Here is a 17,620-nt window from a genome sequence, read left to right as displayed (position 1 = left end):
AATAAAAATTAGCTAATATAATGGAATGCTTCCGTTTTAAACCTAGTTTTGAAAAGAAATAACCATAGTCTATTTAAAACTGGAAGCATCTCTAGTTATTGACAGAATATCTGTCAAGATAAAGGGGCATTTCCCAGATTAGAACTGTGCAGTTAAAGGAAGTAACCACTTGGATGAACTGCTGCAATATAAGACTGGACAATGACCAATTTGAAAAAAAAGATTAAATGATTCATTTTGATTTGTTTCAGGGGCTGAAATGCATTTTGGGGTCCAATGCACAGAAAATGCCAGAGCATGGTATGATGGAGAGAGTCTACTAAGGAGAGAGAAGGAAAAAGTAGAGAGATGGAGCGATGGAGAAACAGAGACGGGAGGCTTGGTTTTACTGTGATTTGACTGAAAGCAACAGGGGTTAATCTGAAAAATGGACTATGTTGCTTTAAGAGGCATCTCTTTCTCTGTCTCTCTGAGATACAATTATTGATGTATGGCAAATGTATTTTGAATAAGGAAAGAAATCTTTGAAAAGATACTTATTTCTTTTTTCTGTGTAAGCTCCATTATAAGTTTCTAGGAAAGAATAGTAGAACAACCTGGAAGGAGAGTTCTGCATATACCAATAGGTGAAATAGAAAATGAAGTTAAGTCTTATATTGAATATGATTCAGCTTTAAGGTTTTCAGATTAAATCAGTATCGACCACAATTTATAGAAACTAAATGGAGAACATAAATGAAAGGTTGCTTTACTGACATTATGATCCGAAAACAACTGGAAAAGAAAAAACAGGTTCAAGACCCAGGTCCCCACCTGAAGGGTGGTGAAGCAGTGTTGCAGGTATCTCTCTGTCTTTCTCCCTCTCTATCTCCCCTTCCTCTCAATTTCTGGCTGTATCTATCCATAAGTAAATAAAGATAACTAAAAAGATAAAAAAAAAAACAGTGATGGGGAGGGTTGGGTGGTAGCATAGCAGGTTAAGCACACATGGCGCAAAGTGAAAGGACTGGCATAAGGATCCTGGTTCAAGCCCCCTCGAATCCCCACCTGCAAGGGAGTGGGGTCGCTTCACAGGCAGTAAAGCAGGTCTGCAGGTGTCTATCTTTCTCTCCCTGTCTCTGTCTTCCTCTCCTCTTTCCATTTCTCTTTGTTCTAGCCAACAAAAATAACAATATAAATAACAACAACAATAAAACAAAAAGGGAAGGAAAAAAAGCCTCCGGGAACAGTGGATTTGTGGTGCAGGCACCAAGCCCCAGCAAAGCCCTGGAGGCAAAATAAAACAAAACAGTGATTTTTCTACAGCAAAAGTAAACTCGAGAGTTTCAGTTATATCTACCAGTTGTTACTATCATGAAAGGATAAAATTCCTGAAATCATCTCAGTTTATAATAAGACAGTATATTCTACAATTTCACAGGATTGATTTGTTCTGTTTTCCATTTCATCTCCAAGAGGAAACTCAACATCACTTATTTTAACAGATACCAACAGGAAATTAAGTACCTTGAAGATTCACAGAAGTTTGTCCATCCAAGAACAAAACATGTTTTTTTTTTTCTGAGTTATTCTTCCTGGAAATCTCTCTAACACCTATTACATGTAGCTTTGTCTTCTTACTGTTTTGCAAACACTTTTACAATATGTTCCATGCAAAGCCATATTCCAGGGGAGTATGGTTATCAAGCAAATTACCTCTAGAGAAATATCTGAAGCACTTAAAAAATACTCTGATGGGGGGAATGTAATACAAAATTATGTTATGATGCCACCCTCCATTCATTAAGATGTTTATTGCAAAATGATAGTGAGAAATTGCAACTGTAATATGCTATTGATAGAAATATTAATTAGTCGAAAAGCGCAAGGACTGGTGTAAGGATCCCAGTTCGAGCCCCCGGCTCCCCACCTGCAGGGGAGTCGCTTCACAGGCAAGGGGGTGAAGCAGGTCTGCAGGTGTCTATCTTTCTCTCCCCTTCTCTGTCTTCTCCTCCTCTCTCCATTTCTCTCTGTCCTATCTAACAACAACAACATCAATAACAACAATAAAAAACAACAAGGGCAACAAAAGGGAAAATAAATAAATATTAAAAAATTAAAAAAGAAATATTAATTAGTATAGCAGTTGTGACAGTTTGAATATATTCAAAATGTTAGTTACTGCATAACCTAGCACTTCTACACTTAAATAAATACTCAGATGAATTAAGCACAGGGTATCAGATAGATGTTTGTACACCAATATTCAAAGCAGCACTATTCATGATTTTCAAGAGGTAGAAATAAACCAACTTCCCATTAATAGACAAGTGGACTTAAGTACCTATCAAGGGATGAGGGGATACACAAAATGTAACATACCTGCAAAATGGAATTAACTCCATTATTGAAAGGAATAAGGTAATGGCACATATTTCTAAAAGAAACAAATAGTTAGTAGTAAATGAAAATTGTGAATTTTCACAAATGGAAAATACAAACAGGAATTGGACTCTGACCAAATGTTTTACCGAAGTTCAAGAGTGAGAAAAGATAAATTTTCTTTTTTAGAAACTAGACTACAAACTTGCAAGGGTGAGAACTTCAATATTCCAAAGAAGAAAACAAAGCTCATAGCAATTAAATTTCTTATTTGAAATCACAAAGCTATAAGTGTTGGGACCATGCTCAGGACAAAATCCTCTGTCTTGACTCTTTTTGAGACAAGGAAAGCCAGTCAACTTATATACACTTAGGATTCCTTTTCAAAATTAGGATCAAGCCACTGTGTTCTTTGGGACAAAATGGACAGAACTCGACATAATTATGCTTAGTGAAGGGAGTAAGGTAGTGAAGTACAGCTACCAAACGGTTTCACTCATATGTAAAATATAGAGAATTGAAGCATAAGAACTTGAAGAAGAAAAAAATAATCAGTCAACCAATCTCTAAGACTTGGGAGAACTTGGTAGTGATCTTTAGGGTTGGGGCACAGAACTTTGGCGGTGGGAGTGATATGAAACTTTGCCTCTACTACCTTGTAATCTTGTAAATCACTATTAAGTCACTAATTAAAATATAATAAAATTAGAATAAAACACTGGCATAACTCTTTTTGATGTAAGCTTTCAAAATTTCATTGACACTTAAGTCTAACTGTGAAGAAAACAAAAATTGACTAATGAGCCATCAAAGTAAAAAAACAAATAAACACAGCTTTATAATAATGGGTTACATTTTATGAATTTTATGTTTATCAATTCAATAAAAATGAATGATGAAATTAGGATCTAGTGTGTTACATTATAATCTTCATAATATCCCATGGAATGGTATTTTTCACTTATATCACATATCCACTCAATTCATTAAGTACATCCTGTGAAATAGTAGATTGTATATTTTTCATGTATTAATATACTGATCCAGCATTTATTTTGTGCCAGGCACTCTTCCAGATGTTGAACAAGACTGCTAATGTCCCTACTGTTGTGTAATTTCTTACACTCAGAGGAAAAAACCGAAGGCACAGATTAAAGCCATCAGTTAGAGTTTATGAAGGGATGAAAACAGACAGCAGTTATTCTGACTTCAACATGGTCCTTCAAATCCCTATGAATGGTACATTAAGCATCATGTCATAAGAACATGTTTAATTGAACACAGTTTAAACATTACTATAAAGAAGTGAGTCAGCAAAATGAATACTTAGGGATTTCACAAAAAACATGTCTTTAGGGCTATGTATTTATCCTGAGTAAAAGAGAGAGAGAGAGAGAGAGAGAGAGAAAACTTTGAGAGAGTAAAAGAACATAGTGCCATTCTGTCATATGCAGTCCTAAAGATCAGATATCACACATTCAAGCCATCTGTTCTACCCATTGAACAACCTCTTTGCCTATTCACACCAAATCGTACAGCTATTGGCATCCCACCTGGAGGGGAAAAAAAAAACAATACTGCTGCTCCCATTTGGAGGGGAAATAGAAGTGGGCAAAGGGTAACTTAATTTGCACAACTTTATGTGGTTTAGAAATGATCAAGCCATGATTCAAATCCAGGCATTCTAAGCCCAGAGCTTAGATCCTAACCAAGTCACAACTTTCTTACGCCAGGTGTCACATTCTTCTCTGTCATAGGCCCGTAGGTTTTTTTCGTAAGATACTGGATATTTTAGGAGGTAGAGATAAAGTCTTACTTAATTTCACTGGCTCCGCCTTCTCACTAGAAGTTAAATGGTTACAGCATTCCCAGGATTATTATTGAAAAGGATAATGAATGGGCACTTATTTAACATTACTTTTTCTGTTGTAGGATGCTAGCAAGGAGTTCTATTAATTGAGCACTATCCAAATGTTGGTCATTTCTGTCAGTTTCAAGTGTGTTGGAACAGTACAGATGAGTTTTTTTTCTCACAACTTTACTGTAGCTTTTAAATTAGAATGTTAATTTCTAGGCTTGTTAACATACAGCTTTCCCAAAAAGCAAATGTATTCCCACTCATTTGCTAGAGCCAAGAACTTCATTTTAGAGTAAAAATAAAGGGTAAAAAAGATTTATGTAAATTATTTTGGCTAATAATTTCATTTTGGGAAGGTCTTTACCCAACAAGTGGTGTGAAAGAAGTGAACTGAAAGAAGATATTTCACTTTGAGCTTTAGGAGGAAACATTCCTGAACTGTTTTTCCTTGAAAATAAGAAACTCAGTTTTTGACTTTTTTAAAAAAATCATACATAAATGTTCTAGATAATACAAAGCACATAGAAAAGAATTTACTTAAAAAAATAAAAGAATTGAACTTCCGGGGCGTGGTCTGCTGGGGTCGACCGGAAGCTGTCGGAGCTGGACAGCCGGGTCCAGGAGTTGCACCTGCAGGACCTGTCTCAGATCCGGTCGGTGCCGGCCCCTGTGTCTCCCGGCGCCCCGGACCCCGTGGGGGATGGGCCGTGCCGCGAAGGGCCCATGCTGCGCAGCAACCAGCACTTGGTGGAGCTGATTGAGCGTGTCAAGCCGGAGATCGAGCTGCTGAGGCAGAAGTGCAGCACAGTGCGCATGTGGGTGCAGCTGCTGATCCCACGTGCCGAGGACGGCAACAACTTTGGGGTGTCGATCCAGGAGGACACGGTCGACCAGCTGTGGACAGCGGAGAGCACAGCCGCCTCCTACCTGCGCCGCTTCTCCAACTACTACAGCACACGCGCCCGCCTGGTGGCCAAGATGGTCAAGTACCCACAGGTGGAGGACTACCGGAGCACTGTGGCGGAGGTGGATGAGAACGAGTACCTGAGCGTGCTCCAGATCCTGCTGCACGTGCGCAACCAGTACGCCACCCTGCACGACGTCATCCTCAAGAACATCGACAAGATCAAGAGCCCGCGCAGCTCCAACACCGACAGCCTGTACTGAGCCACTCGCCTGTTCACCTGCGGGGACCGGCCAGGGGCTGATCGCAGGCCAGGGTGCACCCCACCCGGTCCCAGGCTTCGCCAAGGAGAAAGGACTGCACTTGGAAAGCAGATTAACACGCGACCTGGCTTCCTTGCAGCATCGGGGACAGTGAATGCTGCCAGGGGTCTCAAAAGACATAAAGCCAAGAGCAAGATAAAGCGAAACTTTTCCTGAGATTCTGCTCCGTGTTCCTTTGTTCAAAGCTCAGAAGTGCCCCCTTTATGCCACCATTTTTGGCCAGGAAAAGAGTTGATAAAAATGTGTTCTGCTCATTTATGCCTCTGTTTTACCAAATTGAAATAAAGGTTAGTTTTAATATTTGAAAAAAAAATAAAAGAATTTATTTATATTATATATGTGTTATATTATTACATGCATGATTTTAAAGTAGTAGATTATGTTTTATTTGGGGACTGATAATTTTCTCTATAGGATTTACCTTCACAATGAAAGACAAAAAATTAATTTTTTTCAACTCCAATACTAATTTATTGAGGAAATTATGACTTTACAGCATTTTCATTGCCACATTTCCTCAAGACAAGTATCAATTGAAGCAGAGGCAAGATTTGGGGTGGGGGGCAAGGATGAGGGGGTTATGTAAATGTTGGTGATGAGAATGGTATGCAGACACCTATCATGTAAAAATGAGAAATTAGACCTAAGTGATAATGACAAATAAATTATCATTTCTCTTTTTTAAAGATAGAGACACAGAGGCAGAGAGGCAAAGAGACCATAGCACCAAAGCTTCCTCCAGTGTGAGTCATGCACATGACAAAGCAGAGCACTATGGAAGTGAACTATTTCTGTAGCCTAAATCATTATTGAAATAATAAAACCAGTAAATAAAATGTATGATATAATGTAGAAAGAAAGAAAAAAACAGAAAGGAAGGAAGGAAGGAAGGAAGGAAGGAAGGAAGGAAGGAAGGAGGAAGGAAGGAACTTTCTGCTAATACCATGAAAGTAATAGCTTGTTCAAGAACTATTGGCAAGTTACTGGGAGCAGCTACTTTCCCTTTACTTTTCTTGTCTCATTCTTTCTTTTTTTTTTCCCTTCACAACCCAGCCCATAACATGAAATCACTGCCAACACTTGGTTCAGAAGATGAGAAAGATAACTATTCCATACATTAAGCAGTATCTGAAGAGATATGTTTCTTTAGATGATTTTCTCAACCTTCTCAAAAAACAATAAAAACATTGTTTTCTTTCCATTTTAAGCTTTCCTCACATCTAGATTACCTCGAAATTTCTTGTGGCCATTTATTTTGGCTCTAAGAATATATGACACACCTGCTACATGCTGCTTGAATTGGCAGGTTGACAAGATTTAAAAGCCTTCAAATTTTCAAATGTGCTTTATATTCCAATTCATTCATCTGTTTTGGTTGGTTGTCCACTAATAGGTGCTCATTAAGGTCTGTAAGCTGTGGTCAGCACCGAACATGGAAAGCATGACTTCATAGCCATCTGTGGAAAATCAACTTTTATGTCTGAAAAAATATGAAAAGGATATTTGGGCTACATGAAGGATTTTTTCATTAATTTGTTGTTGTTGTTGTTAAGGCTTCATTGCACGTTTTTCTAATACATTTAATATGATGTTTACAAAAGGTGGGTAGATTCCAGTGGTCCACACCTTGCCCAAGACTTAAACGACAAAAGACAGATAAGTCAAGTTACTCCATTTCATAAAGCAATTAAAAGAGCCACCTCAGTTCACACAAATGGTAATAGAGGGAGGTAATGAAGGCATTGATGTGTCTCTTCTAAACATCGCTTTGTCTTTGTAAGAGATTAAACTGTTTGTCAAAGGGGTTAACCTTTTCTGTTAATGTCTACATTTAAGAAACATGAAATCATAAGAACTTGCTAATAAAAAGTCACACTATTTTAACCATACAATTAAAAAACTTCTTGACTACTTGTAACCTGGACTCTAAACATCAATGTCACTAAAAACCATGGTTGACTGTGTGCTTATGTGCATGGGACAGACATCCCAATGCCATTGAAAGACCTGTATTCAGGTAAATATTTGAAACAACTGAAAATTGAAACTATGGCAATGGAGAAAGCTTTGGTGCACCTCTGCCACTCCCTCTCTTCACCCCCTCCCCATCTGAAGATTTCAGCCCAGGGCAGTGAAAACCCAGTGTCAGATAAATAAATCTCACTTGAAAAAAATAGTAATCAATAAACTCTTAATGCATATTAACCATATGCACACACTTATGCCATACTTCTGTGGAGAATCAGAAAAGCTCTGCAGCCAAGAAATCTCTTTTGATGTGGAGCAAAAACAACATACAATGAAGTAAAAGCAAGCAATGTAGACAGTTAAGAGAAAATGCCAGTAATATTAGCAATGAATGAGATGAGATTTCTGAGAAAAGAATGGCACTCAGGCCTACTGTAGTCAACAGAATTTTCAAAGAGAAAATAGAGCTAAATCTTAAATAATAATGTTCATATTAGTGAAAAGAAATAACATGGATAATTCTAAGGACCTTGATGGTGACTATAGGAGTGTATATTTGTTATAGAAAAAGGAGCCTCCCTTTCTTACTGATTTTTAAAAGGAGTAGAGATTCAACAACTTTAATGAAATATGTTAATAACAATCTTCTCTTGGAGAATTGTTTTCTTTAAGAAGCCCACAGTGGATACTCAAAGCAAAGTTTATGAATACAAACTACTTTGGGAGAACAAAAGATGCAGGGAAAGTAAATGAAGGTCAGAGTGTTCTTCTTCAACTCAAAGTCTATGAGGCCAGGACAGGCAGTGACTCAAGTTAGACTAGCATGAAAAGTAGATAGAGAAACTCTTGAAGTCAACTTCCTGTTCTTTTTAACCTATCCATTTATTAATGAGGCCAGATGCTAAGAACATATAACCATATTTCTTTATTCTTACTTAATTGACTTAGATACTTTTCCATCTTAATTTCAATAATGGAAATTCCTTTCAAAATGTAGCTGAAATGTCATCAGATCTTCATTTCAGTTAGATTTTTGTTAATGAATAAGTTCCTGCCAGGAGTTATATTTAGACAGTACTATTTTGACTACAGTGGCATCATTTTGGGAGCTTAAAATAATCATGTTAAGTGAGATAAGTCAGAAAGAGAAGGATGAATATGGGATGATCTCACTCATGGACAGAAGTTGAGAAATAAGAACACAAAGGGGAAATACAAAGTAGAACTTGGACTGGGTTTGGTGTACTGTACCAAAGAAAAGGAATCTGGGAGGTGGGGGAGGAGAGGTTTTCAGGTCCTGATACCCAACAGTAGAAGAAGACCTAGGCTTGTGAGAGTGCTTTACAGAAAATTGAGAAATTTTACACATGTATCAGTATCTGTGTTTACTATAAACCATTAATTCCAAAATAAAAAAAGAAAAAATGGCATCCTTTAAGTTAATGCTAGAGGATTCTAACCAGTTTGAAATGTTTATGCTCCCATGATTCTCTCAAACTGCATACTGAGTTGAATTTAATTGAACTTGGGGGCCATCTTACTGATAAAATTTTGGTAAATAGTCACTGTTGATCAGTACGTAACACACACACACACCACACACACACACACACACACACACACACACACACACACACACACCGAGCAAAGCAATAATCAAAAGTTACCACTAAGTATTTTTCATTAAAGTTAGGATTCATGTAAACTCTTTGTCATAAAGGTAAACTAATATAGCATCTAAGTAATTTAGCACCACTATATCTAAGTGGCATCCAGTGAGGGCTTCCTTTCCTGAAACCATAACTGGCATGATAGCCAGTAAATTCCATTCTCTGTTCAAGACCTAACTAAAATCATTTATAAAACTAGTGAAAGGATACAGAAAAATGCATCATAACTGAACATGTTGATCAAAATCCAAATGTATCTTGATTTCAAGGGTCAAGTGGTTAAGAGATCATAGCCAAAAGTAAATGCAGTAGATTTGAAGAGATATTTCTGGGAAAGAGAATTTTTTGCACAAGTGGCTGGCCACAAGGGCTCTTATACAATGCCTGATGTTACTACTGTTACAGGCATTATTTCACACATCTACCCTGCATCTGACTATAGTACATATCTATAAAAAGTTCCCTAGAGTTAGTTGACTGTTTTTAAGAGAGAAGAGTTGTGAGCACAGACAGCATCACTTCTTCTGTTGTGTATTGCTCAATCTTCACACAGAACTGTGAGCATTTTTACTCAAAGGCCTAAAAAATAAAATATGAATTCAGTATTTCTCTTGATATTTCAGATTGAATTATGCTAGTTTAGAAAAAATGGGCCTGTCCAGCAGAACAGCAATTACAGAAGCCAGAACTCTCACCTTCTGCACCCCATAAAGAATCCTGGTCTATAATCCCAGAGGGATAAACAATAAGGAAGTTTCCAATAGAGGGGATGGGACACCAAACACTGGTGATGGAAAATGTATGGAATTACACCCCATTACAATTATACTGCTTACAATCTTGTAAATAAGTATTAAATCATTAATAAAAATAAAGTATTACAAAACAAATCATGGGTCTTTATAGAAAATGGTCAGAAGAAATATAAGATAAAATAGCATTTTTAAATATTTATTTATTCCCTTTTGTTGTCATTGTTGTTTTATTGTTGTAGTTATTATTGTTGTCATCGTTGTTGGATAGGACAGAGAGAAATGGAGAGAGGAGGGGAAGACAGAGAGGGGGAGAGAAAGATAGACACGTGCAGAGCTGCTTCACCGCCTGTGAAGCGACTTTCCTGCAGATGGGGAGCAGAGGGCTCTAACCGGGATCCTTACACCAGTCCTTGTGCTTTTCACCACCTGAACTTAACCCGTTAAGCTACCGCCCGACTCCCAAAATAGCATATTAAATATCTTTTATTGAATTTTGAACAAGTAGTCAATGCCCTTGCTAAGGCTAAAAAGGGTATATGACCATAATACAGTCATTATAAAGACATTTTCCTGGCCCAGAAAGAATACTACTCTTCTCTCCATCAGGGTCAATCTCAACAAGTCTCAAAGGAGAGCTTACAAAACTCTAAAGTAGAAGAGAGCTGGAAAAAAAGATTGGTTTAATTATACTATGAGCAAAACCTTAACCCAAGATGTAATATTCACCTTCAATAAGAACAATTCCAATAAGCCTATCAAATTCAACTTTGATCTGCCTTTATAAATGGAGAAATAATTTATATGCCTATCTGTATATAGGGTGTAATTTAAATCTAGATGAAACATTCTTTAAAAGATGGTTAGGAAAATAAAGTTCACATCAAATATGAAATTACTATAAATAACTCTAAATGAGCTCACTCTAGTGTCATCAAAGCTACTGAAAAATGAATTAACCTATTGATTACTTCAACTTGAACTGGGACCCAAAAGGTTTATATATTTGAGTGAAATGTCTGAAATTGTGTACATATGAAGAGCATATGATATTTCATTGTCTCTTTTACTTTGGCAATATGTGATCATAATGGGGTAGATGGCCAAAAGTTTAACCCAGGTTCTCTAATTCTTTTTTTTTTTAATCAATAATGTATCTTCATTTTGGAACTTGTTTCCTGGAAATGGAAAATTTACATATAGCTAAAAATCAGAAGTGCATTTTGGGTAGTTTTATATCTCTAGAGGAAGTCAATCTCCTATCTCTGAGACGATGAGGATCTACTAATCTCTCTAAGTCTGTGTCCTTTAATTGCAATGCACTTGCCTTTGCACACAAGCTTAATTCTAAGTTCCTTTCTAATGTAGATTGTCCAAACTTTGGACTCTTTCTTTCTACCATATGCCTGATCCTCTCTACTTACTAAAATTGTTTTGAATCAGATTCACTCTATACAGTACATTGCTAACAAGAGTTAAATGAGCTGGAGGCAGAGTCAAGATGGCTACATGAAGACAGCACCTAGGCTGACTCTCCAGAAAAAAACAAACAAAAAAAACTGCTTCAAATCCTGGAATTCTAAGTGGGAGAAAGATTTCCAGGCCAGTAGGAGAGAAATTATAGAGGAAAGGAAAAGGAGAAAACACAGTGGAATATTAAAACTTATCAATAAGTTGGCAAAAGGGTGCTGAAGAGGTCAAAGAAGAGCTGAGCGCCACCAAGTTGCAGAGCTACTATGATGCCATCCAGACTTTCTTGGGCAGAAGACCTCACCAATGTGTCCTGGAAGTTCACCTCCCCAGAGTTCTATCCCATCAGGGAAACATAGAAACAGGCTGGAGGTATAAATCAATCAGCCAGCATCCATGTCAGCAGAGAAACAATTATAGAAGCCAGGCCTTCCACATTCTGACCCCATAGACAATTTGATCCATACTCCCAAGGGGGTAAAGAATAGGAAACCTTCCAGTGGAGGGGATGGGATACATAACTCTGGGGTTGGGAGTTGTATGGTATTGTAGCCCTGTTATCCTGAAATCTTGTTAATCATTATTAAATCACCAATAAAAAAAGTTTAAAGAGCTGCCATATTTCTCCTGCTAAGAAAATGTTTGGTTTTGGCTTTTCTTTTCCTATTACTATTGATGAATGCCCGTTTCTTCTGATTGCCTCTGGTCAAGTTAAGCAAGTGGACAAAATATTCCATAAAATAATTATCTAGTGGGAGGGATGGGTCACAGTCTTTTGGTGGTGGGAATTGTGTTTATGTACACTCCTAGCAAAATGTAGACATATAAATCAGTAGTTAATTAATATGAGAGGGGGAAAATCAATTGTATGTCTCAAAGTTTTTCAAAACAGAAACTGAATCTTTTTAATATATAGGCTGTTATTTGATATGCGGACTCTCTCAAAAGCCTAGACCAAGTAGATTAGAAGCATCCAATAGCACAGCTATATACAAGATACTGGATACTGTACAGCAAACCACAACAAAAAGACTTTTCAAAGTTAACCCAATTACCAAATAATGTGATGAAAACATTAACTATCGATTGTCTTTTTGAACCCTAAGACAGCAGGAACCTCACATCTGCACTATAGAGCCCCTACTTCCCCCAGTCCTGGAACCCTTGGATAGGGCCCACTTTCCCGTATGCCTCTCCCAATCCATATCAAATAATATTGCATCCGCCGATCACAACCTAACCAACGCAATGATTGCCACCTCAACATGATTCACCTCAGACAGTGTCCAGAGACTTCACGTGTGGAATGACAACCCTTCAGCTTCATTACTCAGGTGAGACCTTTCCTTTTATAGTACACTCTAATTTCATCTCAGGTGGTTCACTTTCTAACAAAGTCCCAAAACCAAGATATACACCAATTTCCGTGAGAGAGAGCTTATGTTCACACGTATCCATAAACTACTGCAAAATATATACCTGAAAGCAGAAGTACACTAGAGTTTGCAGTGAGTACCTCCCTAACACTTCCTCTCCACTATTCCAAGTGGAGTCCATGATTGCTCAACAATTTGTTTGGCTTCATATGTTAACTCTCTTTTCAATCACCAGGTTCCAGATGCCATCAGGATGCTGGCCAGGCTTCCCTGGATTGAAGACCCCACCAATGTGTCCTAGAGCTCAGCTTCCCCAGAGACACACCCTACTAGGGAAAGCGAGAGGCAGACTGGGAGTATGGAAAGGACAGTCAACGCCCATGTTCAGCGGGAAAGTAATTACAGAAGCCAGACCTTCTACCTTCTGCAACCCTCAATGACCCTGGGTCCATGCTCCCAGAGGGATAGAGAATGGGAAAGCTATCAGGGGAGGGGGTGGGATATGGAGACTGGGTGGTGGGAATTGTGTGGAGTTGTACCCCTCCTACCCTATGGTTTTGTTAATTAATCCTTTCTTAAATAAAAAAATTAAAAAAATAATTATCTATATGAATTTTAGTTCCTTGAGATACTGAGAACCTTATTGAACAAATTTGTAAGACTGATTTTTGTGGATTATTTAAAAGATATTTTCTCAATTATTTTTAATATTAATAACTATCTTAGATAATAAGTTTTCAAATCATTTCATAGAGGAATTAATATAAAGGTTTATAGTATAGTTGTTGACACATAGGTACAATTTCTCATCTCCCTATGATAGATATCTGCAGAGCACTCTCACTCTCAATGTAGGTTTTTTTCCATCATCACACACCAGGAACTTAGCACCATTCTCCCTTCCTCACTCCCCTTCCTTCCCCAGAGTCCACTGCTTTGGTGCATTACATCACAACCAGTCGAATTTTCACCTTGCATTTTTTCCAACTTCTGTTCTTGTTTCTTAAGTTCCACCTATAAATGAGATCATCTGGTATCTATCCCCCTTTTTAGCTTATGTTACTTAACACGATTCCTTCAAGTTTCATCCAAGATGAGGGAAAAAGAGATGACTCCATCATTTTTAATAGGTAAACAGCGTCCCATTGTGTATCGATATCACAACTTTCTTAGTCACTCATCTGTCATTGGACATCAGAGTTGCTTCCAGATTTGGGCTACTACAAATAGTTCTGCTATGAACATAGGTATATATAGATCTCTTCAGATAGGTGTTATTATTTCCTGTGAATAAATATGGAGGAAATAAATTGCTTGGTCATAGGGTATGTCTATTTCTAGTGTAGAAATCACAAGACAGTTTTCCACAAGGGTTGGACCAATTAGCATTCCCACCAGCGGTGTAGACAGGTTACTTTTTCCAACATCCTGGCCAACATTTGTTGTTTGTGTCCTTTCAGAAGTATGACATTTTTACATGTGTAAATTGACATCTCATTGTTGTTTTTATTTGCATTCCTCTGATAATCAGTGGCTTTGAGCATTATTTTCATATATCTTTTGGCTATCTGGATTCTAAGAGATTGAATTTATGGTTCATAAAAACATCATTAATGCAAATGAGGTGCTAGAAAGATAGCTCACTTGGCCATGTGCTTATTCTCTCATGTGTACTACCCAGATTCAAGTATCAGCACCATAGGAGAGACTATGCAAATGGAAGATGTTCTGGAGCTGTGATGTCACAATGTCTGTTTTACTCTGAATTAAAAATGCAGCTCATTGGTATATTGCATCAAAATTAAAAGCTCTGGCGTGAGGGAGTGTTCAGGTACTGGAACATGATGGCAGAGGAGGACCTAGTGGGGGGTCGGTTATTATGTGGAAAACTGGAAAACATTATGTAAGTACAAACTATTGTATTTTACTGGCAACTATAAATCTTTAATCCCCCAATAAGAATGTTTTTTAAAAAATACAGCTCAGAGTATTGAAACGATACATGCACAAAGCCTCAGTTACACACACACACACACACACACACACCTTACAATGAAGACAGTAAGTATGCTTTGCTGAGAACATTTTATGTCATATTCTAAAGTAGGTATGTTGATGATTAAACTACTAGTATGTCTAGCTATTAAAACTAGTTAATATCTATGGAACTTTTATTCTGTGTCAGATCCTATAATAGATTTTTTTCATATCCATAATCCCATTCAATCACTCAAATACTTGTTGAAGACCAAGGTTAAGGTCAGATTTCAAAGCAAAATCTGTCACAGATTTCAGTTCTAGGTTATTCACTACTTAGCAGTATTGAGTTTTTCAATATTTAAAGTTCTCAGATGTCACACTAATAGAGCCATGGATACTAATTAAAATATCCCCCGTTTCTCGATTTTCTTCCCAGCTTCCAATAATTACAGCATGGTAACTCATTTCCGGCAGCCATTGGAAGCCAGATAATTCTGAATTGCTTATAATTTCTTTAATATATCTTCTCATGCAAGTCTGGCAAATAAGTTAGAGAACAGTTGACACACTGGGATTAAAATCACCCATTCAAGAGAACATGTGGCCCAGAAATCTGGCATCCAGCTGGCAGAAGGTAAGCACAAAAGCTTTTGGGCATAGCAAGTTCCTCCCCTCAATAATAAAAACTCTCTACAAGAAATGGTTATCAAAATCAAAGTGAAAACTTTGGAACCAGAATTTAGAAATATATAAAAAAAAAAAACCTTTATAATACTATAAAAAATCCTACTCAATACTTTCAAAAACTTCTTTGCTGGCCACCAACTTCACACTATGTGAAAATCTAGAATATGCAAATCAGAAATAGAAGACAAAATAAAATTTTAAAAAAGAGCTCTCCTTATGAGAGGTTCAGGACAGGACAGCATCTACATAAGAACATGAAAAGCCCCCTTATCCCACAATCTTGCGGATAATTATTAAATCTTTAAAAAAAAAACATTAAAAATAAGCAGGAATTTGAAAACAAAGGACAGGAAAATGCGGAAGTCAAATCAACAAGGAAGTCTGCAAATCAAGGTAAGTAGCCACATGGTAAGTACATGGTAGAGTGCACACTTTGCCTTGCTTGGAACCCAGGTTTGAGCCCCAGATACCACCATGGATAACACTAGAGGAAGCTTTATGAATGGTGGAATAGCACTGTAGTGTGTCTCTCCTCTCCCTCTCCCTCTCTCTCACATTCTCTGCTTTCTCAGAAGATTAAAAAAAATCAAGCAAGCACAAAACATTATCATCAAATAACAAATAAAAGAAAAAAAAGAAACAGCTCTCCTATGACTGACAGCACATATTTTGCAGAGAAGTGAAACTGTAACCCTGAGTCATAGAAATGCCTTTTCCTCAGTAAAAATTAAAATTAAGTAATTCAAAATGTCAATTCAGCTTAAATAGTGGAAAAGAAAAAATAAAGAGAGGAGAGAGTAATAATAGTTGAAATATCAAGCTAGTACATTTACATTTGTACTGTGAATGAGATGTTCATTAAAGTTAATGAAATGCTACACTGTAGTTCCCATGCTGTGGTCATCAAATTAAAGTTATGTCAAAACACCTAATAGTGTTGGTGAAGAAGTAAAGGTTAACATATCATCTACTTCCACAAGTACTGAATGACTAAACTTACTAAATTTGGCTTCCAAACAATTTAATTTGTTAATGAAAGAGACGAAAGGCCTTGGTCCTGTTTAAATAATACTATAGCCCCACAAAAGACCATAAATGCTACCAGCATAATAGAAACTCTTGGGAGTTGGGCTGTAGCGCAGCGGGTTAAACGCAGGTGGCGCAAAGCACAAGGACCGGCATAAGGATCCAGCTTTGAGGCCCCTGCTCCCCACCTGCAGGGGAGTCACTTCACAGGTGGTGAAGCAGGTCTGTAGGTGTCTTTCTCCCTCCTTCTCTGTCTTCCCCTCCTCTCTCCATTTCTCTCTGTCCTATCAAACAACGATGACAACAACAATAATAACTATAACAATAAAACAACAAGGGCAACAAAAGGGAATAAATAAATAAAATAAAATATTTTTTAAAAAGTTTAAAAAAAAAAGAAAGAAACTCTTTAGCTTAGCTTGACATAGAACTGAAGTTCCTGCAGTCCGGGAGGTGGAGCAGTGGAGCAGTGGATAAAGCACTGGACTCTCAAGTATGAAGTCAAGAGTTCAGTCCCCGGCAGCACATGTACCAGAGTGAGGTCTGGTTCTTTCTCTTTCTCCTCCTATCTTTCTCACTAGTAAATACATAAAAATCTTAAAAAAAAAAAAAAAAGAACTGAAGTTCCCAAGTTCCAAATATGGATGGCACTGTCAATCACATACATTAGTTGTCACATATGCACTAGTCGTTACAGTGAAACCTCAAGCAACAGAGCAGTTTTCAAATTAGTAATTGCTGAAACACCACCACTTGGTTAAGGATGTTTTTAAAAAGTCAAGTAAGTTTCTTTCATCAAAAAGTAAGGACTTTGAACATTCTATAGCTGCCAGTAACTCCAAATGATTAAGTCTACTCATTTCCTTTAGCCAAGTCAATGAATGTTACCCTATGCCATTTAGGGTGGCAGTTTCAGTCCCTGTTGCTCATTGTATTTCAATAATAAATGAGAATTTCTCTTTAATAAATATACTCCCTAAAAAACCATTCATAAAGAATTAACGCAGGGCCACACAACAGGATGTCAAGGATATAGACACAGATAAGTCACAGCCCCTCAGGTCTATGTTTCATTATCAAGATTTAAAATTCATTTCCAAAATTTAATAACCTTACTATATAAAATGATGTTAGGGGTCCATGTTCTATATACTACTCATTAAAAGTCCTAAATTGCTATTTAGGCTTAGACAACTGCTGATGGATAAGCAAAACCACAATATCATTGTATGTTCATCTAGTCCT

The 17,620-nt window shown here is 37.3% G+C and overlaps 1 protein-coding gene across 1 annotated transcript; it reads left to right on the top strand.

Annotated features, from left to right (window-relative positions):
* The first annotated feature begins 2,501 nt into the window (after window positions 1-2,501).
* LOC103108143 (proteasome activator complex subunit 3-like) lies at window positions 2,502-5,500 on the top strand. The gene is made up of 2 exons (XM_060182636.1): window positions 2,502-2,522; window positions 4,814-5,500. The coding sequence occupies exons 1-2, from the start codon at window positions 2,502-2,504 to the stop codon at window positions 5,384-5,386; spliced, it is 594 nt and encodes a 197-aa protein (XP_060038619.1). The 3' UTR covers window positions 5,387-5,500.
* Window positions 5,501-17,620: the final 12,120 nt, after the last annotated feature.

This window comes from Erinaceus europaeus, chromosome X (genome assembly GCF_950295315.1).
Source record: "Erinaceus europaeus chromosome X, mEriEur2.1, whole genome shotgun sequence".
In the NCBI taxonomy this organism is placed as follows: domain Eukaryota; kingdom Metazoa; phylum Chordata; class Mammalia; order Eulipotyphla; family Erinaceidae; genus Erinaceus; species Erinaceus europaeus.
Note: the sequence above shows the minus strand (reverse complement) of the source record. Positions and strands in the feature narration are given on the sequence as shown.

Excerpts from the sequence above, each read along its gene's own strand:
- LOC103108143 (XM_060182636.1), top strand. The coding sequence starts at position 2,502 with ATGTTTTACCGAAGTTCAAGA. Across the intron at positions 2,523-4,813 it reads TGTTTTACCGAAGTTCAAGA|CTGTCGGAGCTGGACAGCCG; the intron begins GTGAGAAAAGAT and ends GTCGACCGGAAG.